Source organism: Columba livia, chromosome 10 (assembly GCF_036013475.1).
Source record: "Columba livia isolate bColLiv1 breed racing homer chromosome 10, bColLiv1.pat.W.v2, whole genome shotgun sequence".
In the NCBI taxonomy this organism is placed as follows: domain Eukaryota; kingdom Metazoa; phylum Chordata; class Aves; order Columbiformes; family Columbidae; genus Columba; species Columba livia.
In genome coordinates this window covers 21,513,982-21,541,964 of record NC_088611.1, presented here as the reverse complement: position 1 = coordinate 21,541,964, position 27,983 = coordinate 21,513,982, and the positions used below count along the sequence as shown (strand labels likewise).

General features: G+C 44.6%; 1 protein-coding gene and 1 long non-coding RNA gene across 10 annotated transcripts in view; one reads left to right on the top strand and one right to left on the bottom strand.

The window, feature by feature from the left end:
- ARHGEF3 (Rho guanine nucleotide exchange factor 3) overlaps positions 1 to 27,983 on the bottom strand; it is an 87,549-nt gene that overhangs the window by 13,412 nt on the left and 46,154 nt on the right. For 2 of the 9 annotated variants that reach the window (XM_065075775.1, XM_065075779.1), the window contains exon 1: positions 9,914 to 10,077. The exons of 6 other annotated variants lie outside the window; for them this stretch is intronic. In XM_065075775.1, coding sequence (XP_064931847.1) covers positions 9,914 to 10,009 — 96 coding nt within the window. In that variant the 5' untranslated portion in view covers positions 10,010 to 10,077. Of the gene's footprint in view, positions 1 to 29; positions 2,431 to 9,913; positions 10,078 to 27,983 lie in introns of those variants that run through there. One more of the 9 variants, XM_065075778.1, reaches the window with a different exon arrangement.
- Positions 10,238 to 14,079, top strand: LOC135580482 (uncharacterized). Its single transcript, XR_010475191.1, has 2 exons — positions 10,238 to 10,352; positions 11,690 to 14,079. It is a non-coding gene; the product is annotated as an uncharacterized LOC135580482 (long non-coding RNA).

Below are 27,983 nucleotides of genomic sequence, written 5' to 3'. Positions count from 1 at the left end.
GTCAACTTTTGACAGAAAAAGAGCCAAACCTTCCAAGCGGAGTTAAAAAACAAATCCCACATCGCATTTCAAGGACATCCTAAAGCAGCTCGTCCTTCTCTCAGCCACGCTCACAGAGTCTGTGCAGGCTTGCTATGCCTCCCATTTCCCAGACACAGCTTTAAGAGCATGAAGAATGCCTATTAGCCTTTTGTTCAGAAATTCAAATCCTTCTGGAAATAATGCACATTTGCCATCCTTCCCGACACCAAAACATCATAAATCTCAGCCGAGATGATCATCATCTGGAGCACTGGCGGGAACAATCCTCTCCCATCAGAGCAGCACCAGAGGAAAGGTGAGAGGCTGCTACATATTTAATGTACTTCTCAGCAGGCAGACCTGGAAATCCATAAATGCCGGCTGAGATGAGGGACAAAGCGTTTAACCCTCTAGCAAAAATAATGTATTCCATCACACGCGAAACCCGGCATTGAAGATTTTAGCAGCCTAAATCAAGCCACATCCACAGCGTCACCGTTGCACTGCTATTCCTATTCCTCCCTTTCCCCCAACTATGTCTTTGACACAGGTTCTTGAAGGAGGATTTTCACGTCACTGCAGCGCCACCGGAATAATTATCTACAGCATCACCATCCCTCCCTCCAAAAGAGAAAGGTCTGTGCGGTGCCGCCGCAGTTCTCCTCTAAGTGCCGGCTCAGCCACCGGCTGTTGCTCTTCTCTGATCATTCAGAACTCTCGGCTCCGGCAGCAGCTGCTCAGCAGCGCGAAGGCGGCGCAGGCAGAAACCTCACCCCCGAAAGCAAAATTCCTATCGAGACCGTCTGGACTTTCCAAAAGACAGGGAAGGGGGGCATTAGGATTGACAGAAAAGATGTCTCCTCCTTTACTGCTGTATCCGTTCTATTATCTTATAGCTTTGCTGCCATGTAGATGATCTTTGGTCAAAAGACAAAATTCACGCAAAAAAGCACAAATTTGATCCACACAACGTCATAGCCAAATCTCACTTGAAAGTTAAGTTCTCCCCAGCATCTTACAGACCTTTTCCACACACATTGTGATCTGTTCACAATTTTGCGCGGTTTTCAGTCTCACCTTATAACAAAACTAAGTCCAGAAGCCGCTGGATCATTTTCTGAGGAGTCTACTGACAGCAAATGAAGTCACAGAAGAAGTAAATCTGTATTTCACTGCTGCAGCGTTTCCTTCCAGTGTGTTGCGAAAAACTTGAATTAAACTTCCCAAGCAGCACATAAAACTAAGTAAGGACCAGCAAGTCAGTCTATCCATATCGGAACACTTGAAAGTCCCGTGTTACTGCAGCTGAGGTTCATTAATTACTCCTCAAAGCCAGCAGGCAAAGCCCTCCGACCAGGACCTCGCTTGCCCTGCCTTGTGTGGCACATAAACCTCAGGCAGCTGTGAAAATCGATGCACGGCATCAAATAACCTGAGTGAAAAGAACGGAAATCACCTTCTTTCTCTTGGAGAGTGAAAGCGGGAAAAGAAGCAATACAATTTCCCCTTGTCCACACGGGACAGGCCAAGGGCTCTGCCACCCTGGCCAGGGACGCTGCCAGCCCAGGGGACACAGCAGAGTTCCCGCTGCCATCGAGAAACATGAGTTTCTCGCAGAGCTTGTTCCGTGAGGCAGCAGCGAAGGGACCGGCAGGGGCTGTGACTGCGGATCCGCTGCTGCCTCAGCCCCCTTCTGTCTTCCTCATATAGTGCTTTGTATTCTGATCTCGCACTGAAAAACCTGATTGGAATTCAAAACAGCTAAAACATGTAGCTCAAGTTAGGAATTTGATCTTATTAAGAGATAAGCATTATTACAGGATTCTCTCCAACAGAATTATTTACCATAATGAATCTTTTCAGAAGTCTAAGGCTTTACACCTTTACCAGTTAGGATTGAAAGTAAATCTTGTTAATCATAAGTTCTTAATTACAGTGAAAGCTTTCTGAATGCCTCTAATGGGATTTTCACCCCTCATGGAAACAGGCTGCTGGGTTCTGGGCCAGCTGGGGCTGCAAACCCGGCCCAGCTGGGGCGGCACCTCCCCAGAGCCGTCTCCCAGCAGGAGAAACCAGCCCAGTCACAACAATGGAGTTTATCCAGGTGAGGCTTCGACTGTGCCATGAAATACAGCAATTCTACAACTGTGAGCCGGTACTACTGAAACGGAGACAATCGCTCACAGGTTCCTATTGCGTGGTCTCCATGGATCTGCCCCCAGCTGCCCTCCCACCAACATCCTCCTCCTCGAGCCGTGTCGCCTCCCACACCAGCTCCGCAGAGAGGCCGAGACATCGGTGAGGCCAAGCACCTGCACAGGGAGAAATTCCACAGCCAAGTGCAGAAAAACCTGGGTTTTAAACAGATGACTGCTCTTCTCACCCAGGGCTCTGCTCTTCACAACCAACAGCTCAAACGGATAGAGGAGAGTGTTTGAACCGCTCTGCTTTATCCAGAGATGTTAGTACAACCAGAACCTGTGCTTGCACACCAGCCCAGTACCAGCAGGGAGCTGCATTCCAGATGCTGCTTCCCAAGCCTCTTCCTTTTTTTTTTAAGAATAAACTGCTTGCAGTGAGGAATTCCTAGTACATGTTCATTATTTCCCTCATTTGTCTCTGAAAAAAACCTCTGGTTTTGCAGTTAACCAGGGGTCCTGCGATCACAGAGTCTTTGGGGATATGACTGTAAGCACACGGGAACAGACCTGGGTCTGCGCAGCATGAGGAGGCTCCAGTTGGGACAGCCCGCGCCGGACAGTGAACAGCAGGTCAGCGTGTGCTCAGAACACCCAGAGCTGCCCCAGGGCATCGCTCCTCCTGCCGCCCTCGCGATCCGGGGAATTCAGCGGCACATGGGATTCAGAGATGGGATTTAGTGGCTGGATCCACTTGCAACAACCTGTCCAGCCTGGGAACTGGGCTGAGCCACCACACAAAAAATTCAAGAGTTACAATGTTTTGCCAGACCTTTTAAAGTTGGTATTGTTGGCATTAAAAAATAATTTCAGAGTTTTGAAATAAAACAAAATGTTAGACTGCATTTCAGAGTCACGAAGGCTCGGTGAAACAACACGGAAAGTTAAAACCAAATCCAACATACCCAGACTGCACTTTGGCAGAGTTTCCAAAATGTGGAGCTGGTGTATGTGAACAAGTAATGTTAATCTGACAGGGATTTAAATTTGATATAAGGCTAAATAAAGCTGAGGGAAACATGAGTACAGGAACTTCAAAGGCTGAACAGTCAAGTGAAGTCAAATTAATACCTGGCTGGGCTGGAACAAAGAGCAGATGGCTTTTGGAGGGAGCTGCATAGCTGAACTCAAGATGACTTGGTAACATTTGAATTCACAGAGCAAAATTTAAAGCTAGAAGTACTGTGTATCTGTGCAGCCTCCAGGAGAACTCCAGAAGCTTGTAACAAACTGATAAAACAAGCAAATCTTAGTCCAAAATCTGGATGGTTCTGGAAACCACAGAGTGGATGTTTCAAACAACTCCTGTGCCCTTCTGCGTGTTTATTTATCATGTACTTGTCTGGCAAATCCATAGGAAGAAAGATTAGGGTAATCACAGTGGCACAATCACTGATGATCACCGATTTAAAACAGGAAACTATAGATACAAAGCCTTGAAGATGCTTTGCCTCAGCATTCTTGTAATTCGGCACAAAGGACACAGTGCTCCAGATCGCTTCCTCATTGGAAAATCTTGGCTCCAATTTAAGTCTCTTTGCCTTACACAACTGAATGAGCTGCTGATTTTAAAACTGTGATACAGTCGTTTCAAAATGACAACAGCTTGGCAAAGAGAGAACTTGTGCATCACACAGGGGTTACCATTGAAAAGCCTGAGTCTCAGCACCCAGCACCCACTGCTGGGCCACGCCGAGCGTTCCACAGCCACGGCCACACGTTAAAGCCCAAGACCCTTTGAAGAACTACGCGCTTACATTAATTCCAATGTACTGACAGCTAAGTTGATGCTATTTTTATTTCTGCGTTAGTGAAACCGGCACCTAATAATTGGCTATATTGCATCCGACATCACACTACACACATAAGAGAACCGTTCATCCACAAAATAATTCTTTTACTAGCAGATGTGAGGAACGGAATTTTCCCAAAGTTGAAAGCAGTGTCAGAGTGAGTTAAATCCATTTAATAGTATTGATTAGTTTTCTATACATTGTCACCCAACAAGGCCACCCACAGCTTAATTATTGCACTTTGATGGATAAATTACTCAAGCAAAAGATTGGGTTGAATTTTCTAAAGAACAGAAGGAAAGGGAACAGAAAGAAGGAGGCCGGGCTCCCTGTGTATTGCCCGCAGCCCAGCAGAACCAGTGACCTGGATAACACGGACCGAAGAGCCCTGAGCAGCAGTCACGGCGCCACAGAAAACATCTCCATTTGCTTCAGTTCTCCACTTCTAAGTTCTTGCACTTGGTGCTCCTGACCGGCTTAGGCACCGATTTCCTCCCACTCAACAGCAAAAGCAAACGCGTGGTCGCTGCTGCGATGATTGTTTTTCCATGTGACTCTCCCACCTCTTATCAGCGACTCCAACCACCGTCCCCGCGGCGCAGAGCCGGCGCGGAACCTGAAAACAAGGGAAAATCCTTCCCTGAGGGGTCGTTCCGCTTGTGTCTCCGGCCCAGGGGCAGCACCACTGCGAGCACTTCGGCTTGAGTTGCCTGATTGTATTTAAAAACAAACTCAACAAAAGGAACTTACAGAGATTTTCAAGGCAACCCAGGAATAAGTGCTCTGTGAAAACTAGTCCAGGAAACAAGCATTTTTGATTATTAGAACTTATCCCCTTTACCTTCAAAAGCAAACTAACCTAATCCACATGCAAAACCACTGAAACTGGCAACGCTTGTTAAAAACATCCTCACTTGCTGGAGTCCAACAAGTCCTGTAGCAGTTCTGGATTTGGAGTTGCTAACTTTCTTGACATTTTATATAAAAGATGCTGGTTATTTTTTTACCCTGTTTGCTATACTTCCTATTTGTGAGCAAAGATAAATAGACACCCAAAGTATTCACTCTGTGCTATGGGAGCATTCGTTAGTGCAAAATGTTTTAATTAAAATTAGTCTCAAAAGAGTTAGCAATGTAATAAATGGAAGATACTATAAACTGAAACAGTACCATGACCTTTGTTTCAATATAATCCACAAGCAATGCCAGCAAACTAAACCAGAACCACTCTGCTCCAGTTTTCATGGCTCAATTTTCATACTCCTGTACTTGGAAGGTTATTAGTTTTTAGTCAACTTTATAAGGGTAAGTCAACATTTGTCATGGCAGGAAGCCCAACATTATTATTTTTATTAGTCTGCTACTAGTTAAATTGGCCTAAGATTAAACAGTTCTAATAAATGCCCCCAAAACCTGGAGTTTAATCAAAAAAATAAAATACACAATCAAGAGCTGTTCCACAGGATTTTATCAGCATTCTATCAGCATTTAACCTTCAGCAGGATAGAGGGGAAAAAAGTTAAAATAGAAAAACCACCTATGTCACAATGGATTCTCTTAATGCAGCAAACAACCTAAAAATAAGCTGGGAAGCCCAGGCTTTTTGCACCTTCAGAGGGAAGCAAATCTAACATGAGAACCACATTGTCAGTTGTTAGTGGCGCTAATAGAGACTATATTTTCATAAAGTCTCGAATCTGCATTTGCTCCATAGTATCGTAGAAATATTCCAAGTGGGAAACTCCAGAACACTCATTGTCCTCGAGCTGAGGCTGATGGTCGGGAAGAACAGAGCAAGTGACTCTAAAGCAGTTCTACATCTAGTTCGGTGTTGCACAAAGGCATCAGAATCACCCACAAAATCCAGCCTAAAGCCTGCAGACATCCCGCCAGTAAAACTGCTAGCATCACAAGAGGAATTTATTAAGTAAATTGATACATAAAGACAACTTGATCGGCCAATAAATTATGTGTCTCAATGATACAACCTTGCTTCAAATCCACAAGGCTCCACGCACCCCCTGCGCTCTCTGATGGGAGCAGGTTTGTTATCCCTCCTCTGCCAGACTCTGCAAGCACATGAAGCAAAATCCAGAGATGTTTTGGTTTAATCACAGTGCTATAAAGAAGAGGACCTGAAACCAGCGGGGCACAGTGAAAAGCCGTACAGAGAAGTGGTGAAGTGTCCTCAGCTGAAGATGGGCTGAGGTCTGCAAGACGTGTCCACCGAAGTCGGGCTCCTCGCCCCAGACAGGCCGGGCCCTGCCCGGGGGACCCAGGTGCCACTTGCCATGGGCAGGACAGATCCACCAAGCGTCAGCAGCACAAGGACAGGTGTCATCCAGCCACCTCGACTCATCGTCTGCGACACCCAGAAATCAGTATGTCTAGCGGCAGCTAGGAAATGAACACCAATTAACAGAAAAACCTCACGCTGAGGTGAATTATTAACACAAGTAACAGAAACTCTGATCAACCCAGACAACTGAGGTACAGTTGATTAAATTCTGCATTTCCTCTCATGAGAAGCTGCTTGTACAGTCTACCTAAGAAAGACCTTTTCCATTCTGGAACAAACCTGATATAAGGCTGAGCTGCCAATTAACCAGCAGACGTGGTACAGCGAGTTACTGAACGGAAACCCAAAGATGAGCTGTTTGTTTCAAATTGCCATTAGGCTGAACAGATCAGCAGTTCCAAGCGCGGGGGTTTGACGTTCCCATGTTTAGCTCACCACAGCTGCACTGTACATGAACTTACCTGAAACACAGCAAAGCTGCAGCTTGCTAATATTGCTTTAAAAACTAAATAAATGCATTTAGGAAGATCACAGAAAACTCAGGACTTGCAGTTTCTCTCTCCCTCTGCCAGGCCTTGTTCTCATGAGGATGATGTGCCATGACCCAGAGGCCTGAGGGTTCTGCAGGTTGGTTTTCCTGCTGAATTAAACACGGTCCTGAGCACAAGGCAGCCCAGACCTCCTGCACATCCAAACAGTGAGGGGGTCAGGAGACAGAATGAGACAAGACTGGCGAGAGCCCCGATACCGAGGTCTAAGCTTTCTGCAGCCTAAGAGACGTTGAGCTGTCACACCACATGCTGGAGACACAAAGCAATTCTGTGCCGCCGTTGCAGTTTTTAGAGCCTGAACTCTGTATTAGATCCCGTGGAGCGGGACAGAACCTCCTCCCTCTGAGGAACCCGTGTCTTCCCGGGACTCCAGACCTTCCAACCTCTAAACCTCGTCCTGTGACCGTGCGCTCTTCTCTTCTGCTGCCCACCCGCCGGCTCTGCCGCACTCGCTGCTCTTTGGAGGGGCGACAAGGGAGCTGCTTTAACCAGTGGAACACAGCAAATGGTCTATAGATATATATATATACTGTATTGGGAAAGATGGAGGTCTTTTATACCTCAGAGCAAGGAAATTTCAAGTTTAACTGTCTCTATTTTTGTGTTATGAAAAGGCTGGAAAGAGCCCAAACCTCTGTACTATTTACAACTAAAATTTTTTTACTTCATTTTATGTGGAGCCTTGTAGTATTTCCTATATTATCTCATTCCCCAGACATTGTTTTGTTTCCTTTGAACTGCATTTAGAAAGAATTATGTAAATAGTACTTGCATTCGAGGTACACTGGCCTTTCCTCAGAACGCAGATTTCCATTGTTCATGTACATTTCAGACGTTTTATTTGTCATTGTTTTGTGACTGCGTTACTGTGGCTTAAAGAAAGAGCTGTGAGCAGAAAACCTCCGTTCTCTTTTGTGCCACCCAGTTGTGCCCAAAACCACGCCCGGTGTTCCAGCGCTGCTCTGCAGGCTCCACGGGAAGCCCAAGGACAGGGAAGAACTAACCCGCTGCCCATAAGCTTCAGCTTGTTATCCAGAGACCCAGCTGGAAATCGGGGAAAATTTCAAGAGTTCAGTATATGCTCAAGTTTTTGGCTGAATTTCATCCCCTCTAAGTCCCACTGTACTTGATCTTCCAGACTATACTTTGTTCAAAATAAAAACCCCTAAGAGATTATTGTTTAGTAAGGTCGGAGGGAGTATTTTATTATCATGAGCTCTAATTCAAAACCAAAATACACCACCTATACTCCGCACGTATCAACATTTATGAACTAGTTATTAAATAAGTCAACCCCGTTCACAATACAATGAAACTCGGGTTTTCGTAGCCCCAAATTCACAACCCCATCCACCAGGCTTGCTTCCCGCTGGAGTAACACAAATTGCGGGTAGAAGGCGCCCAAGAGCTTTATTCAGATTTGAAAACTAAAGGGTGGAAGAACAGCTTAATATGAGAGTTTCAGAAGAAACATGGATTTTCCCCTCACCATCTTGACAGATTTCAAAGGAACAGCCTGCAGATGTCTATTTTACAATGTCTTTCCCAAAGACTGGTTTGGTTCCTGCTTCCCTAACCAAAGGTTTGGAGTGGCAGGTGGTCTTTTCATACCCCCCTACAACAGGCAGAATGTTTAAAGGTTCCTTTTTCAGAATGCTAGTGCAGCAGCCTCTCAGGAAACAGCCTGAAAGCAGAGGGGGCACCTTCTTACTTGTACAAAACACCAACCGAAAGATTATAAATCCAAAGCAACTGTTTGCACATTGTAATTTTGATTGATCACCTCTGCTATTAGATACTGCCTTCTGCTCTGAGCTTTCATTGAGGCTTTTTCTTTGAAATTTGGCTACAATTAAGCTGCGCTTCCCAACCGTAAGAGCAACACTCCGGCTCTTCAGACTTGACAATTCTATTCATTCAAAAAAACCCTCATGGAGTAAAGGTTAAAAACATATTTCTTTAATAATATAGTTAGTAAAATGAGTACCCTTAAGAAAAGAGTTTGGTGCTTAACAACTTGTGTTTTCCACAGACGTGTATGTACACACACACTCAGGGTGTCAGTTTGCAAAAACACACTGTTGAAACAAATTCCACTTTTGTTAACTACAATAATTTAAGCCCCTTATGTAAAAGTACACCGAAAAGCAAGAGGGCAGCACCTTATTAGTTCTTAGCTTAAGCATCATGATTAAATAGTAACTGAGATTATGTTCCTTTTACTTTAGATCTATTCAACTGCTGGAGCTAATGAATCTTTGATGTAGCTGTATTAAATGGACCCAATGTAAAGTTGCCCTCAAGTTACTCAGCAAACAAGACTAATGAAGACCCTGTATATATTTAAGCGATAAAAACTTGCAGAGAGAAATGTTCTCCTTCCTGCGGGGCAGCCAGACAGGATCCTTAAGGCCACTGTTTCCAAACAAGCACACAAAGCAACACCAACCTAAAGCATCAAACATTTAAGTCTTCCATAAATATCACTCCTGCAGAGTTTCACTATTTATGAGAATTTTGCAAATGTATGTGTTGAATTTGGGTGAATGAGTAAGATTTGCAATGTCACTTTAAAGGATTTCATGCCTTTTAAGAAACAGACAGCCGGCTGATAGGGCAGAGTTTTCAGTTAACTGTGCGATCATATTAATTTCTTGGTTTGTTACCCATGAGGAAAAGAGATTACGCTTAAAGACACCATTCTCCACATTTCCTCCCCTCAACAAAGCACATAACCAGCTCCTGCCTAAGTTTAACAATTTATAAGTAACGGTTAGCCCTGGAATACGATACATATAAATAACTTTAAACTACATATCTAAATCACATATTTCTCTATTAGCTACTTAAAAGATTAATTTTAATTCCTTAAAATGCCAAATGACAAAAAATTGAGATTCTTTGTTCCGTGCCTCGTGCCAGCTGAATGTTCCACATGCAGCGATGGCAGCAAGCGATGCCTGAGCAAACCAGGTATCTACACGCCTAAGCCTATTTTCAAAGCAATAAAGATCACGCTATAAAGCAAAATATCACAAGTAGATCGAGTACCTCCGTCTCTTTAGCGGGGCTGCTCACTGTCTGCACGTCCAAGGCGCAATTCGCCCTCTTGACGGACAGGTAGAACGGGTAGTCCTTGGCCACCATCGCGGCTGCAGGACCGGCCGTTTCGGGCTCCCAGCTGCCTGTGACCCAGCGCAGGACGCGGACACAAAGCTGAGCGGCCCCTCCCCGGCCCTGGGCAGCGCTGGGACGGCGCCGTCCTGCCCCCGGTCCTGCCCCCGGTCCTACTCCCGGTCCTACTCCCGCTCCTACTCCCGGTCCTGCCCCCGGCCCCGCCAGCGCTCCCCGCGGCCGCGCCGCCCCCGCCGGAGCCGCCCCCGGGCGGGGCCGGGGCTCCGGGGCTCTGCGCTCCGCGCCCCGCCCGCAGCGCGGAACAACCGGGGCTTTGCTGCTTTATCGAGAAACCCATAGATGACAAACGGAAAAGGTAACGCGGCGCTTGCGGTCGTTCCGCAGCGGGGAACTGCAGCTCAGGTGCTGTTGGGGTTTTCAGCGCAGGAGCTCAGGGCAAACAGCAGCAGAGCCAAAGGCACAGCAGCCGTGCCCCAAACACAGCCCCACGGATGGTATCTGCAGCCTGTGCCACGCTCCTGCTGATCAGGGGAGGAACGCGGCATCATGCATCGTGATCACACATCAGTATCAGGCATTGCTATGGCTGGACTCGATGATCTTAATGGTTCTACGACCACATTATGTTGCCACAACATACAGCATTGCTTATTTTTTTCCTTTCCTTTTCTCCACCCATATTGTTGCATTTTCCTGCCTGGCAAGCAGCAGTTTGTTTCTCGTGTTTGTAAAGTTCTACATTTTTTGCTATTGTTTAGTCAAGGAGGTCCCCTGCCCGCACCCCTCATTGTACCAAACTGAGAACATGGAAAAAAACCCTCTGCTAAGGTCTCACAGGGCATTTCAGGGTCTGTGCGCGCAGACGGATTCTGTTTGATGCCCACCTTCCACAACGGCAGGGACAAGTTCCTGAAAAGAGGGAGGAAGCATGGGGGGCCCTGTCTGCAACACGGGGTCCATCTGACAAAAAGTATATGGGAGATGAGGAAAAGGAAACCCAGGAGGAAGCTGAACAGGAGGAGGAGGGAAGGGTATTTTCAGCCAAAGGGAAGCAGCACAACCAAGAATAACTTTACAGAGTTCTAAAGAATGAACTGCTTTTAAAGGCAGACTGGATGATGGATGTTGCTTTACAAGCATTTCTTTCGATAAAGGTTGCTAATCAGATACCGATGTCTTTAGAATAAGCTTAGTCAAATGGCAGACATAGTCCTATCTGGTAACTTCACCAACATCCCAGACATCATAAGGTCTCTCACTTATTCTCCTGGGCATTTGCAGGAGCAAGTGCAGCAGAGCCAGAGATGCTGTTACACAGGCCTCTTGGGTTTCTGTAGCGGTCTGCTCATAGAACAAAACAAAAAAATCACTAGTTTCCTAACCCTGCAATTCCTGGAAAAGCCCTAGAATGGAGTTATCAGAACTTCTGGATGTTCAACAATTCCAGAAGAAAACAAGACACTTGACTGTTTTGAGTGACACGTGCGGTACTGCTCCCCCCGGCACCTCCTGCTCCCCAGCACTGGAGATGCCTATTAGGACAGATCCATTTTTGCTGCAGCCCCCTTCCTGCCCATTCCAAAAAATATGCAAAGAACACAGCATTCTATCTGAAGAGTACCTGTCTACCTGAGGATTTCTGAAGCTATGAACAATTCTGTCATTCACACGAATGTGCATTCATGTTTGCAGGTCTGCAGCGTGATGTCCAGAGGACAAACCTCTGAGCAGCACCCGGCAACGTTGGACCGTTTCTCCTCACACCTCGAGCACATCGAAACACCAATGCACAGGTTGTATAAAACGCTGCAGCTGCTGTGTAACCATTTAAGCCCAAGAAGCCTTGATCTCAAATGCCATCGGTGTATGTTTGTTCACGGAGGTGTATGCTAACACTGTTTTAAAACATCGCTCAAATCAGGAGGACAGATGCCCCCGGGGCTCGTCCTCCAGGCATTCTAATCCTCTCACACGCTCCACAGCACCGAGAGCACTTCACCCAGGACGGGAGTGCACCGCTCTGGAGATCGAAATAACGAGCTTTGCTTCAGACACTTAAAGAATATGCAGAGAGAGGGGTTCTGTCACTTCTCCATTAGTCAGGCCAGGGAACTGCAGCTTTACTAAGCATTCTTGACAAAGACAGGACTCCGAACAAGTGTCTGCTCTGCCTTCTTGGCCTCGGCCCTTGCCTTGGTGTTGACTGGGCTGCCTCAGAAGCAGCCTGGCCTTAGCTGCAACGACTCAAGCTTAATTTTTCATATTCTTAATTACAACTAGCAAAGCTAAAGGAGAAACACTGACTCTAGTTCTCCTGTGATTGGTATTTATGGGAGCTTTTCCTTTTGTTCTGTCCATTCTGATGACTTAGAAATGTATCCTTATGCACGCAGATACCTTCTTGGTGAAATATGTGACAAGTTTCCAGTAACAAAACAACATTTTAAGAATAGATGTAATGCTTAAAAAACAGAAAAAGCCAACAAAACCAAGTATGTTATCACTATCATCTTCAGATATGCCATATTCTCAGCTGATTTCAAGAAAATCACATGAAGAACAATAAACAGTCCATTGCTTTGTTTTCAAAACAAATGAGTTGCTGTAAGAATATCAAGTTGTGTCTCTGAGTTATCCTGAGTAGAGCAGTTCTGCTGTCCAAGTTACTCCAGGTTTATGGAGGGAGTAAAGGATTTAATGTAATTGTGTTGCAGAAGACCATAATCTCCTGTACAATTTCAGCTAAAAGTGTGCAAAGAGTACCTTTACCCAGCATAACAACCTCCGCAGCCTCTCCTCACCGTAAGCCAGCATCTCCTCAGGGTCATCATTAGGAAGGTTTAATTGCAGAACCAAAACCAAACCAAACCAACCAACCAAACCAACCTCAAGCATCAACCCCGAGAACACATGTGACCAACAGCAAGCACACTTTTGAAGCGGTCATTCCAAGCTGACACTGCACATCTGGATCTGCCTGCACAGACACCGAGCGATGAGCGAGTAGCTGGAAAGCACAGGGGCTGCTAGGTAAAGGTGTTTCCCAGGCAGTTGCCCAGCTGCTCCTGGAACCGCAATTTCCTCATTGCAAACACTGGGTTGAACACACAGTAATGAGAGGTACAATTCACTAGGTAACAGATATTAGAAAAAGACCACTCGGATTAAGCACATTGGTGCCAAGAAACTCCAATAAAAATATGATTACAGGATAAACGATTACCATTAACAATGCCCTCTCAAAAACCACAGCTGTCATTTTTCCAGGTAGAGTCCTAATCCTGGAAAGATCAGCGCAGAACAAAGAAACCCATCTCTGGGGAACGTCTGACATTACAAAACTCAGCCCCAGTTCCTCGTTTGTTTCTATTCTCCATTTGAAGATTACCTTTCACCTGGCCCTAATTGGTGCAGCTGATGGAGTAACGAGGGCAGGAGGCAGTTTTGTCTCCTCACTGTTACCACGGGCTGTGCTTTGGATGTGCAGCCAAGGTGCCCCTAAGTTTTGTGAAATGCAGTGAATCCATAGCAGGAGTGCTGGCTATTTCACAGGACCGCCTTTACACTGAAGTACACGCCTGCGGAACTGATGGAGACACATGATTCTCATCCAGATCATCAAGAACATTTCACTGTATAAGCACATCCAAGCTGCCATCAGTCTGAGCCCTTCGGAGACGTGCGTACGTTCTTGACGTTTCCTCATATAAACGCAGGCTGTGGAACAATTCTGCATCGGGAGACAAACGGATTAAACAATCTGCCAAGTTCTTTTGTTTGGTTGTCTTCATTTTGCTAATCCATTTAACTTTTGATGACCACAGAAAGTGCTGTGCCCTCAACGGACGCCCTCCAACAACCGCATTTGCATGGGGACAGCAGCACGCCGTGTAATTATAATACTTCTGTTTAAGTCCCAGGCGGGCTGGGAGCAGGAATCTCTCTCCCGAGCGCTCCCGCTGACCGGAGAACGAAGTAACAAACGTCTTTGTAAGAAATGATTGTCTCTAACGCAAAGTGTTTACCAAGTTATCGCAGCGGTGCTCTGTTTTCTGTTTGGATTAAATTTTATTATAATAACATTTATATTGCATGAGTAACTCCATAATATTTATCCTCAGAGAGGACAGTATTTTGTAATCTTTTGCTGTGTGCTTTGATATCTATAGGAGCTTAGATATGGGCAAGAAGACAATTCTATTCTATTAAAAAGTAACAGCAATTTTGCCTCTGTAGCTCATCTCACACATAACACTGGCCAAATGCCACTTTGTTCTTCCAACCACCCTCTCCAACCGCAAAATGTAAAGCAAATTTGGGGTTAATAATGACGGTTTATTAGGCCAAATTACGTAACTGATGGGGGGGAAGAAAACCATACAACAGCAGCAGAGCTTTCAGGTCCATGAGTCCTTCTTGGGGCCACAAATAAAAGCAGCAATAAGACCTGGGCCTTTGAGTTCTCTTGGGAAGCGCACGGGTGCAACAGGGACAGAACAGGGAAAAGGCTGATTTTCCTCCTCCTAATAGCTATAAACTGTTAGGTCAGATGAAGCTGTTTCATGAAGTCACACCCAAGGAACACTGTCAGCATTTCAGTTTTCTTGGACAGAAGTTTTGGATCAGAAGCTTTATTTATTTCTTTTTAAAAACAGACCCACCTATTAATTTCCATAACAACTATGTGCTGTGTGCTCATCTCCCAGTCAGTTATTTCTGCCAGTTTGAATATCTTGACACTAAGATCACATCTGTGCTTCTTGACTAAATATTGAGAACCCAAACCCTGAGGCCGATTTCAGGTTCTGCTGAGCAGGATGTGCCCTCTTCCAGGCCACGGCCGAGGAGATGCCGGCAGCGGCTACGGACCCCGAGCCCAGCAGCTCACAATGTGACACCGATTCAGAGACATCCGTGGGCAGGCTAGTGAAACAGAGACACTAAGACTATCAATGCTTCATAAACAGTAAGAACAGTCTACTATCCCAGCTACAGTAGAGTCTTGAACCGGAAATGCCAAAAAAACATGTTTGGTCCTGAATATAATTTTGCACACCATACAATGTCTTAGAATCCAAATTATCACAGTGATTATCTGAATTGCAAGGTTCTACTATTGTGTATCTTCTGTTAATCTTTTCAGAAATGTTGTTACATTCTCACATGCTATGACATAATGTACAAAAAAAAAATCAGACAAAAAGTCAATAGAAAATAAAAATTAAATCATCTTTTTCTTACCTACATCGTCTCCCTATGAGGGGGGAGGAAAACCATGCACAAACTGAGCTCAAAAGCAAGTGTCCTTGCAAAAACTGATAACGCATCAGCTATCGATGGAACTGGGCTGCTCCCAGAACCAAGCGGTTTGTAGCTGGATGAGATCATGTGGCATTAGCAACAATGTGACTGATTTTTCAGAGAGGTTGAAATGGGATAAAACACCTTCAGACAGACCTAAGTCCCACCAGGACAGACCTTCGTTGTTCACGGCCCTCGACTGAGAACCAGGGAATGCAGAAGCTGTTCCCTGGGGTGTTTTACTTTGGCTTGCAAAAAGGTTTTATTTCAAGTTACAAAATAACTATCTTCCCAAGTGTAAATATAATGAAGTAATGCCATATGGTACAAAAGTTGCTATAGCAGGTTTTAATCAAAACATAAAAACATAAATAAGAAACAGTTTTCCCGAACACTCCTCTCTCGGTTCAAGAATGCTGACTGCCATTGCTGAGGGCTGTCTCCTCTCTGGTCAAGTTGTAACCCATAAACTGCTATCTGGAAAAAAATACCCAGTACCTCCTCCTTTTCCATGATCTCCACTCTCAAATCTGCAACCACAATGCACCCTAAGCGTTCCATTTCCCAACAGCTACGAGTTTTGGACAGGTCCCTAACAACCACGGTTGTCTTTGTCCCCAAAGCAGCAGAGACAGTCAATAACTGAAAACACAAAAGAAAGTCTTGGAAAATAATTCCGACCACCACAGAGCAAACACTGGTTATTATTTTCAAAGCTAAGAAACAAGTCAAAATTGCATCAGAATAGAATTTTTGCATCTATTAATGTTGAAAACACAGTGACTGACTGACCGCAAAGGCAAGATGCTATGTTCATATGCTTTAGCAAACATTCTGATTTTATTATGTAATTTGATTTGGTCTTAAAAGTACATGGATGTCAAATATTGTATCTTCAAATCCCTGCAAACACACGAACAAACCGTCCTCCTACCACTCTACGGAACTGCCAAGTGCCAGCGCAAGAGACTTCAGAACCTGAGGAGACTTAGATATGAACTCACAGCCATAAGATGGTTTTGTTCTCATGTTCATGTTAAACAGGAAATATGGAAAAAGAAATATAGAGGAGGTAAACTTTTAATAGCAGGCCCAAGATGATTAACAGCTCTCAGGTTTGTTCTGGTCACCATTTAAGTTCTGGGGAGGCTCTTCTGAAGACATGGGGCTCTACAGGATGGGAAAAACCACACAGACCTTTCCAGAGCAGGAAGGAACAAGAGAGAACTCACAGGGATTTGTGGGATTGGGATAAATAATTTATCTCTCCTTTCACAAGCCTTTGTAGCTTCTGTTTGATGCAAACTAGAAGCTGTTGGAGCCACGTAAAGAGCAGCACAGCAGGATCCAGTGACGGCCTCGGAAAACGGCTTCATGTTGGAGATAAATGTTTAAATCCAATGAAATGTGCGGCCATGGTGGTGAGAACCAAACTGGCACGGCTGACGGGACAGCTTCATGAAAGCAGAGCTGTCTAATAAAGATCGGAATGCACTTTGGATCTGGAATAGAAGAGCAGGTATGTTATTACATACCGTTCTCTGGAATTCGGTGGGTTTGTTTTTGTACAAACATTTACAGACTACCTGCTTCTGTTGCTTGTGCTCATAATTGCTTCCTCTGTGTTAAAATAAAGGATATGTACCCTCTCAAAGCGATCACAGCTTCACCACAATAACAATCTATCTATTTTGTGAGTTCAGGAAGTTACATTTCTTTTCGGCCGCGCTATCTAACAGCAGATGTGCGCTAAAATGTGCCGCTGCAGGATATATTAACCACAGCGCACCAAGAAGCCAAACGGCTGAACCAAGAAGCTCCAGGGCCCTTTTAGCAGCGGCGCAGCCTCCCCGCTGGCTGCGAGCCCGTCACCCGCTCATCCCGACGGCCACCACAACCAGGCAACGGGAGCTTTGTACAGCGCAGGCCGTGCCCTGCAGCGCTCCACTTGGCTCACAACTACCTACCCTACGAGCACCTTTTCTCCTCTGAGTTACACAGTTAGACAGCTACACTACATCTACAATATAATTATGATTCAGATGTTGTTTCCCCAAGATACAGCAGCTTGGGCGGTGGAAGAAAGTTTGGTTTGGTGGTGTGGTTGGAGTTTGGGTGTTTTTAATCATTGCCTGCCCTCACATTCTTTCTCACCATCGGCAACGTTTGAGCTGCAAAATTGTCTAAATTAATCAGCTTCTGATCTAACATTTGTCAGAATTGCAATATCCACGCACCCTTTGTAAGGTCCTATCAAAAAATCATATCAGCCAGTTTTTACATTTGTATCCAGACTATGAGAAAGCAGTTTCAAGTGAGATATCCCCAGTTTTCAAAAATAATGGTAACAGAGAGAAACCCACATAAGAAATTAATACAAAGAGATGTTTCTTGCAAAAAGAGAAAACAGAAAGGAGGAAAAATCTTTAGCCCTGATGAATCTGTCCTGATTCCATTTCTGGTGCTCAGAGATGAGCAGCTCTCGTTAGCACTTGTCCAGCTCAGCAGGAAAATGTCACCAAACAGCAAGCTGCAAAATGGCATCAGAAATACTGTACCACGGCTCTCATCCCCTGTCTAACCCTACAGAAACACGCAGTACCAATCCGGTTTTGCCTTCTGACCCACATACAGATTTCTCTGTACGTACATTTTGTCAGCAAATGGGCTCAAGAGTCGGACAGTGTTTGGAAAGAAAAGTTACTCAGGTTTTACCCTGGTAACCCCTGAGCTTCAGGGATCGTGGACAAAAATAATAAGCGAGCAGGGTGTTTATCGACAGCTTCAGATTCGTAACTGGGAATTCTTTTCTAAATTTCGCACGGCCACATGGAACATGAAGGAGATCTCAGAGACAGTGCTGTCTGCCACCATAACCTCAGCTCCACTGTTCCAGACCTTCCTTCTCTAGTAATTAACAGCAGCTGTGCTTGTGAGGTGACCAACACTAGCACCTCATTGAACAGTCCACATCACACGAAAGAAAGGTGAATGAAACTCAATATCCCCCTAGTATTCAGCAGTGAAAAAAGGCAACAATACTAAAGAAATACTCCTAAGAGATAACACATTTGCTTACAGTTTTTAAGATTCTGATATGATCATTTTGTTCATTTTTTTTCCATATGTGAATACATTCCAATATCAAAGCCCACAGTTTCTTTCCTACTGTATTCAGTTCCGATAGGACGAGGATCACGTCTTGTTTGTGAAGCCGGGTGGAAGTTTTTAACGGTCCTTTTCAGGAAGCGTGCATCTGGTTTTTAAACTTGTTCCTTCCTAAACTTGCTAAAGTTGGCCCGGAAAATGTATCAGGAAATAAGTGGAGGATGAAGGGGGTGGGGAAAGAAACTCTAAAGCCACCTTGTCTTAATTAAATGTCTCAGCGTTACTTGTTCCTGTGCCGCAGCCCCAGCACCTCACACCTGGGGGGGAAGTGTCTCCTCTAATTGGCAGCCTGCAATTAATTAATAAAGTGGAACCAGTACACGCTTGAATGCAGCAGAAAAGCAAACATGACAAGCAGTATCGGAAAACATTGCTGCTTTCTTTAATACTCTTTTACCACTAGAAAATGTGGGAAGGGACGGAGTAAAGGCGAACGCCAGTGAAGGAGCAGACGCCAGCGCCTCTCGCGGTCGTTGTACCACGGGGGTCTCTCAGCTGCTAAGTCACCACCTGAACACACAGGTACAGCAACGAGTTACCCCTAATAAACAACAGCCTTTGACATTTTTAGTCTTTTTCGTCTTATTTCAACCAATCTGTCTGCGGCCGTAAGATTGGTGTGGCTGTTACAACCCGTGTCCGCTGGAGCCTCTCAGAACGACCATTTCAGCTGCTAACTGGCTGGGAAGCCGCGCTCACCGACCCGCGACACGAGCGTCACTCCTGCCCTTTCCCCACCAGCTCGTGGTGTTCAGCACAAGCCGCCACCCCAGAGATGAGGCCAGATATTTAACTGCTGTATTGGAAAGAACAACCTTGGGAGGGGTATAGACTGAAAAATAGCCTGTTATGTTTGGAGCTTTTCCTTCCATTTCTTTTTGTTGTTAAGTAACAGCAGATCTTATAGAATATCTCTAGTACCCTGAAATAGTCCCAGTGCAAGTCTTTTTTTTTCCTTTAATGTCAAATGTTAGAGAATTTCTGCTGTATGGTCCGGATTGTTTCTCTTGAATGAAGCCTTCCTCCTGAAGTTCTAAGCAAACCGCTCTACTAAAATGATTTTCCTCTTCCAAATACCCTACAGGTTTCTCATCCTCCTCGTGTAACGCAGGAAAGCATGCCTCCTACTTCAGCAAGGAGAATCCAAACCAGGTGAAAAATGACGCGGTGCAGGATGGGAGTCACACCTGGAAGAAATATTAGAATTTGTTCTAAATTTGTAGCTTCTGTTTCAGACATTGAAGTGGTTCTTTTCCTCCTAAAGATCTCAGTGGATTTCCCCCGGCAGCAGTTTGATGAGATGTCCATCAGGAACGGCTCCTGCCAGCTCTTGTTCTCCTCCTGACGCGGGTCCCTCAGCTGCTCTGCCCAGGAGCCCTGATGTTTGCTTCTAAACAGACCGTACAGTTCAATAAAAGCAACCTTATCCATACCAAGAACCGACAACAACTGAGAACAATAAATGGTTCCTTATCAGCTCCTGGAATCCCCAAGGACAAGACCTACTCTTTCCATACAGCAGCTCCCACATGGCAGAGCTATAGCATTTTCGCTTTTCTGACGATCCTTTAACAGAAGAAAGATGAATGTTGTCATTAACGATTTCTTCCCACTTCCATTTCCTATTTCTTTACCCAATGGGAAATTTTAACTCACTTCTTTGGCACTGTTTTTAAGAAGGGGAAGTTCTGCAGGCCCTAGCGAACCACGGCCCAGCTGCATTACCTGGGGGCAGTCCCTGCGCGCGCAGGAACGGTGGCACAAGGCCCCGCCAGCCCTTCCTTCCTCACTTGCCCCGTCTGCACTTTGGAGTGACCGCACAACCGATTAAAAGAAAAAAACCAAACCCAAAAGCTGCTGAACGCACCAATTCTTTGCTTCTTAACTCAGGTCACTAAGGAGAAACCAGAGGATGAGAGGTCTACCAGTAAATCCACCCAGCACTTGTGTATTGAAAACGTTGTGGTCTGTTTAATGTTAAGAGCTGCTTTTCGAGTTGCCCTCATCCATATCTCTCACTTGTAGGGGTTTTTAGCCTACTTAGAACAGCAAACGCCACAAGACGAAGATATTTTGAAGAGCACTACAAGTGGCAAATGTGAGCAAATTTATCAAGCAAGAGATTCATCATTGCTTAGCTCATGCATGAACAATTATTACTACTTTGACACTATTTATGTTTTCTGCTAATGTAAACAAAGACCACTATAAGACAGATGACAACTGCAAGAATCACAGTATAGATATATTATTGCTACTAAATAAACTGTTTTGGAAAGAAGGCATCTTGTTTAATGGAAGGGAATATTTGTTCTTCCTATTCACAGACATGGACAAGAAAGCAGGAGGTCTCCTCTCCCGCCCTGGAAGCCATGGGGCAAATTCTTTTTCCCGAGGCACCACAGCATCTTCACTTCCTGAGGACTGAAGGTGCATTGGTGCCCGATTCTATTGGTCCTTCCTGCCCTTCCCCCCTGCCCCATAAAAAAAATAATAACTACTAAATTCAAAATGCAAGGTAGAGGAACGATGGCCAACCACTGGCAACAAAGGGGTCACATTATCCTCAGCTGCATCTTTGGCCAGTTGGTGTATTCTGGAACTTCAGTAAATGTCAAATAAAGTGCTGGTTGACCATGACATTTTAAACGCTGGGTGCAGAAAAAGCAAGTGAGAATGTGAGACAGGTACCGGCTAGGAAATGTCCTGATAGACAGAGATCAGTGTTCACCGTTACCTCAGCCACACTCTAACGGCTCTTAGATTTATTTTTCCTTCTTCTTACTATCCAGTGTGGAACACCATGGCATTGACTTCATGCAGGAAACTGATTTTAACAAATCCGTAGAGAATTACTTCCTGGGTCTGCTTTTAATTTGCTTCTTTGGCAGCTACACATCCTACATCAAACGACCATCTCAACTACAGCAGGTTCTGACATCCTGCAAGCAGAGCAAGCTCGGTCTGTCACAGCATAAAAGAATTACAGAATAATAGTTTCCATTTTCATAACATTTTGTATAGTCCCTTAAATTTGACAAATGACTTAGTATCACCAAGGAAAAATAAGCTCATCAGCATTTTATAACCATTGAAAACAAGCCACAGAATGGGTGATGTGTGAAGTTCACATGAGAAATGTGTGTCATGACCACAAATAGTCATGTATCTCCAGACAGGCACAAACAGCCTCCACAGAGACACGGGCGGCAAATCCATTATCTATAAACTGTCAAAAACTTCACGTGAGCAGAAAAAAGCAGAAAAAGCTGCTTATCCTGGCCAGAGTTTGTAATCCCGTAACAAACGTGTCTTGGGACGTGACAATGCCCAAGGTGCGCGGGTTGGAGTGAACCTGCCGCGGCGCGCAGGAAGTCTCTGCTGTTCTGAGAAGTGATGGTACGAAAGAAAAAAGTCAGAAATTAACTGCTTCAGGTGTAAGCAAGAAACACCAGAGTATGAACTCACTCTCCCAGAAATCACACAATGCACGCAATGGGTAACACGAGGTATATACAACATATATTCCAGTACAATGCTCAGACAACTCTCATCTTTGTGCCCCAGGATTGACTCATTTGGCTTAATTAAGAAGCAACTATGAAGCTTTCATAACAAAGATAAGAAAAACTTCACGCAGCTACTCCGCACTACCCATAAATACCTTCAGCACTTAGAGGGTAATTAGTAAAGCGTTAACGGGTACAACAAACACGAGGTGCAGGCTCCCCAAGGGGCACACTTTGCCCCTCCCCAAGTCCAGCCTCTTGACAGCCCATCACGTCCACTCACCAATCGCCTTCTAGACCCAACATTAGACAAAAAGAGATGATTTGGATGCTCACAGATCTCATACAAAGATATCCAGAGAGTAATAAATAAGAGCACATGGCTATAAAAACTTGCAACTTGCCTTTGTTAATATTTTCGCACCATCAGGGATCCTGGTCTCTGGCTGAAATCAAAGGTTTCTGGAAGAAATTCCATCAGCGTCACAGGAAGACGAAACGTACTGCCAGCTTCTCCCCCCTCCAGCTAACGGCTTGTTAATTATTGCACTGCAATTGATTTAATTTACTTTCAAAGCTCTTCACTGATGTTTACAGAAGAGTCACAGCAATGCAAAGAGCACCAAAACTCTTTACCAAGGTTATATATTTAAGCCTCGACTGCCACGTACAGTGTAAGGCAATGTCTGAGAGTGGTGCGAGTGGGAAAATCTGAGTGATGACAGCTGCAGGGAAGCTCCTGCAGAAGTAGCAGAGGCTTCTATAAAAATATGTCGAAATAGCGTGATGAGAAATGTCTTTATTATTGAATTCAAGCACTGAGATTGATGGATGGGACAAACGCCCTCCCAAGGCCAGTCCTAAACCCTGTGATGTTACAGAGACACACCAGGGTATAGTATTTATGCACAAAGTTAATTTCCTGTTATGGTCAGTTGCTTCTGGAGGTAAAGCCAAATGTATCTGGCATTACAGAGATTTATGGGGACTTAAAATATCCAGCCCTGCTAATTCAATGAAAGCCTGACCTGAGTTCCACTCGAGTCCCCAGTAAGCCCTGGACTACGTCAAACTCTGCCAGCAGTTATTACTGGAAGACGAACGGGCCATCCTTTCCCTATTCGACGGAATCATTACAGACTATTTGCATCAAGAGCTTAACGTAACTTGGAAAACCTCAACACTGACTCAAGGGCTCACACAGAGTCATCATTATTCTTACAAATTCTGCCTGCATAGTCCATATTATAGATTCAACATAAAATACAGTTACCAGTGATGAAGTATAAAATTTAATTTTAGAAAATGTATTGAATTATATAACATTTATCACTATAGAGCTAATGTCAGTTTTTATTTTGACCTCCAAATAAACCAGCCAAACTCCAATAACTTTTGTTTCTTGATCCATTTTCATTATGAAAATGTAACTCCATCTCTGCAAATCTTCATCAAGCCACTCAGCACACGCGTTTCTTAATGTATATCCAACTTACAGCTGTCATTAACATCTGGCTAATTTCTGTTCACAAACACTGCTGATTTTGCCCTGTTGGAAATAAGCACACATCAGGTCTGATTCTGTAACCCAAAGGTAACTGAAAATGAATTTAAACTTCAGTTGTCGTTTTCTCTTATGGAGGAATATCACAAAGCAAAACGGCACCATGGCATCAAGAAAGTAACATTCAATTTATCAAATTCCTATTTTGGCATATTTGTATAGACAGATTTGTACTGAAGATGGCCAGCTTCATCACCTTTGCCACCTTCACAGAATAATCGAGAGACTTGCTGGAACAATTAGACTAATTCTGAGCAGCTGTTCATGTAAATGAGGAGTAACTGTATTGCAGCACTACAGAGAAAGTCTGAGACTGTCCCAGAATGGAGGAAGAAAAAAGAATGCAGCAGTTTATACATTTTCCCAATAGAGCACTTGTAGGGCTTGTTTAATGAGAAATTGCGAGAGAAGAAAATAACAAAACATGGCCTTAAAATAAATGACATTACTCGAAATAATACCCAACAGCAGACAGTGTCTAGTCCATAACAATCATATGATGGATTAATAATGGATTAAGAAGAGTCACTTTATAATAAAGCCTGAATCCAGATGGAGCACTGACCGTCTACACGACAGAGCAATATTAAAAAGTCATGAATAATTCAAACATTGTCCACATTTAACTGGGCGAGCTGGAGGCCTTTCCACTGCCAACATGCAAGGGACCAGTTGATAGAAATAAAAAGACCCAGATACAATATATATTTTAATTAACTCACCACTGATAAGCTGGTGTAGAAGTAATCCTCTCTAAGCTTTTCAAACCTAGCTCGCTATACCTTAGCAATCAAATATTATTGAGTTTATAATTAAGTTTAATTAGGTCAAAGAATGTTTTAGTTACACTGACTCTCGAATACACAGCAAATGTTCACTAAGCACTAAAAGCAATCAAAATTAATGAACTCTGATCTAGTATATGCAAATATAGGTAACATTTTGTTTGTATTTTATATTGGGGTGTATTTTATTAACTTGCAAGTAGACAGATGAGCCGTAAGACTTCTCCAGTTCAAAACACACTAATAAATGACCATTTGGAAGAATTTTATTTTCAGTAGTGATAACTGCTCTATGTAACTAAAATAAATAAGGCTTCTGAGGTTTGGCATATGGAATTTCACCTTCTTTATGAAAGTGTTTTATTTGTCTAGTTCATCATGTATTTGTTGTATGTTCCTTCTCAATATAGCAAGAAAACAAAAGCAACTTCTAGGAGTAATTTTGCGATCAGCTGCTTGCAGAGAAGAACGGCACGCCATGGGCCTGTTTCTTCTTCTGAACAGGGTTTTGCTTAAAGAAGTATTATTTTATTCTGAAAAGTGCAAGTTTTATATCAGGATTTACCCGCTTTTTACTCTGAACACCTCCCATGTTACCTATGATTTAATGGCGACTCGTGAGGCACATGGTCTCATCCATCACAGTTACGTGATTCCAAGTCCTTTGCAGTTGCCCTTTGCAGTAGCCACTCAACAGACGTTCTTTTAACTACCCTGCTGAGTACGGAAAGATCTCCCGATAACCGTGTCCATCACCGCTTTGCTTGGTATGATATACCGACTATCGGGAACAGTCCACATTCCCAAAGAGCACTTGGCATACAGAATATAGCCGATATACGCTGTTTCCAAGAAAGGCAGTGAGAGAAGTGTCTTCAAATTCAAATGCAAAGGCCCGAGCCAGGCTGAGCAGCACAAAGCCCTGCGCGTCTCCCATGGGGCACAGGCTGCACACCCACGTTTCACAGTTCAAGTATCAGAAAAGAACAGAAGTGGCAGCAGAAACAAGGAGGGAAAGCACAGGCAGAAAAATCTGGAAACAGCTCAGAATTTAAGGAGAGATATTGTGTCTGCACAAGGAGGAACGGAGAATTGCAGAGCTCCAGGAAGGTGTTCCACATGCAAAAAACCACTTTGCTGTCTCCGTTCCTCTGTCCCAAGTCTCCGAGCTATAAAAGGGCATCTATGAAATCTGAAGTTTGTGTAAGTCATGTTAACTACCTCATGTCTGTAAATTCACACGCGTATGCGAATCCCTCTAGAACATATCACCCCTTTAAGAGCACAAGAGTGAAACGCGCCACAGGCCGAGTTAACTGTATAGACTGAACACACGGTAAACGTTCTGGTGAAGGCCAATATGAACAAAAGCGTGCTGGGTAATACACATATTCTCACTTAAATACAGACTTCAGAGTGCAGTGGCCTCACATGTTCAGGCACTCAGCCTTCACAGTCTGCTGGCCTCATCTGTCACAAGTTATCACAAACTATTTGACATTGAGGGGATTTACAAATCCACTTCTTGGCAATAAAATGAGCCAAGACCAACCAGCCAGTTTAATAAGCCAGTTTATCAACTCCTGAAGCATCAATACCAGTCCAGACCGCTAAACAAACACAAAGATCATTTAACATGCTCAGGTTACCAGTCCTTGTCCTGAGTCAGCAACTCTCCAACCAGCATTTCCTGAGAAAGGAAATTCTGTCTGTATGACGGACTCCCCTGGAAAAGACAGGTGTGCCTGGCAATGGGCAGGCGTAATAAAAAGTAAAATCTATTTTATAAAACCATTGTAGACAGATTATGGAACTGGCAGGAGACCCATATGTATGTTGCTTTCCAAGGTATGAAGCAACTCCAGTCTTTAGGTAGTTAACCCTCTCCTTCCCATCCCCACTCTCCCCTGGAAAAGGTGATGGACTGATGCATTCGCACACATTGGGAACTTCAGGCACGGTAAGAGACGGGCAGAGCTTTCCACCGCTGAGTAGGAAGCAGCAGCACATCTGTGTGCACAGTGGTGACCGCAGAGGGTGACCACCAGCACAGGGACAGCCAGGTGACAGCAGCAGCCAGGTGACGGCCAGCGCAGCAACAGCCAATGCAGTGACGGCCAGCACTGTGACCGCCAGGTGACACCAGCAGCCAGGTGACGGCCAGCGCAGCGATAGCCAATGCAGTGACGGCCAGCACAGTGACCGCCAGGTGACACCAGCAGCCAGGTGATGGCCAGCACAGCAACAGCCAATGCAGTGACGGCCAGCACAGTGACCGCCAGGTGACACCAGCAGCCAGGTGATGGCCAGCACAGCGACAGCCAATGCAGTGATGGCCAGCACAGTGACCACCAGGTGACAGCAGCAGCCAGGTGATGGCCAGCACAGCGACAGCCAGTGCAGTGACGGCCAGCACAGTGACCGCCAGGTGACAGCAGCAGCCAGGTGACGGCCAGCACAGCGACAGCCAGGTGACAGCAGCAGGCAGGTGACAGCAGCGCCTCCTCCCCACAGCAGCCAAGGGAGCCGGCGGAGCTGGGCAGGAGTCGTTCACCTCATTACAGAAAGCAGCACATCCGCTGCACAGGGAAGTCTAATGTGCTTATTTCTTAAATATGTATGCCGTTTAATAAAAAATAACCTATTTTATTGCAGAGCCTGAGAGATTTATTATCTGTAAAAATTTAATAACATATAATTATCCCAGTTAGGATCTGAACTCATAATAGGGAACACATGCATTCAAATTTTTGTATTCTCAGGCACTGGCCTGGAAAACGAAGGCTTTTGTGGAGGATATACATATAGGCAATTTGGCCTGTCTTTTCAAAGACGTAAGAGAGTTACTAGGCAAAGGAACCTGAACAAAACCCAAAGGCTCCAACTAAGCGTAGGGCCCCCACTATGTCATTTCAAAACTGTCATTGCTTGGAAGACAAAAAGGTACTGTGTTGGGCTAATTAAAGTCATCTGTGAGCGGCTGTGACTCAGGCTACGGATGCCGCAGGAAGCGTGTGAGAGCAGCGCAGACACCTAGTGATATACACACAGTTTACTCTCCCAGACTCCAGAAGTACGCCAGTTGAAGGATTTCTTCAAAGGAATGGTTTCACATAGTCTAATTGTTTCAAATGTCAATTAATGGCTTTCTAAGAGCAAACCCAAGCCAACAAGAGACATCACTCTCTCTAGTATAAACAGCATCTTGTAGCACATCTCCCTGTTCTTGTCTTTTTTAAACACACACACACACCAAAATGCTTCTACAGATAAATATTCAGCCATGGACTGCTGGATTCCAACTGTCCCTTCCACGCGGCAACATCCCACGGTGCAGCTACAAAGCTCTAATACTTTCTACTGATATAAGACACTGAGAACTTCAGGAGCAGGTATTCCATCTACGTGCATCCTCAGCACTGTCTTTATCGTTATCCGTCAGCAAAATACGATGTGGAAAGAAGAACAAATGTTTATTTGCCATGTGCAGAAGGCTCACAAAGATGATAGTCCTCCTTTACCAGGATGATTATAATCTAATTGGCAGGAACATGAGTGATTAGAAAATGAGTAATTCTTCCTGCCCACTTGTGTTAATGTCAACAGCTCCCAGGTTTGCCGGGCACACCTGAACCATCACCTGAAGCCAACAGACCCGA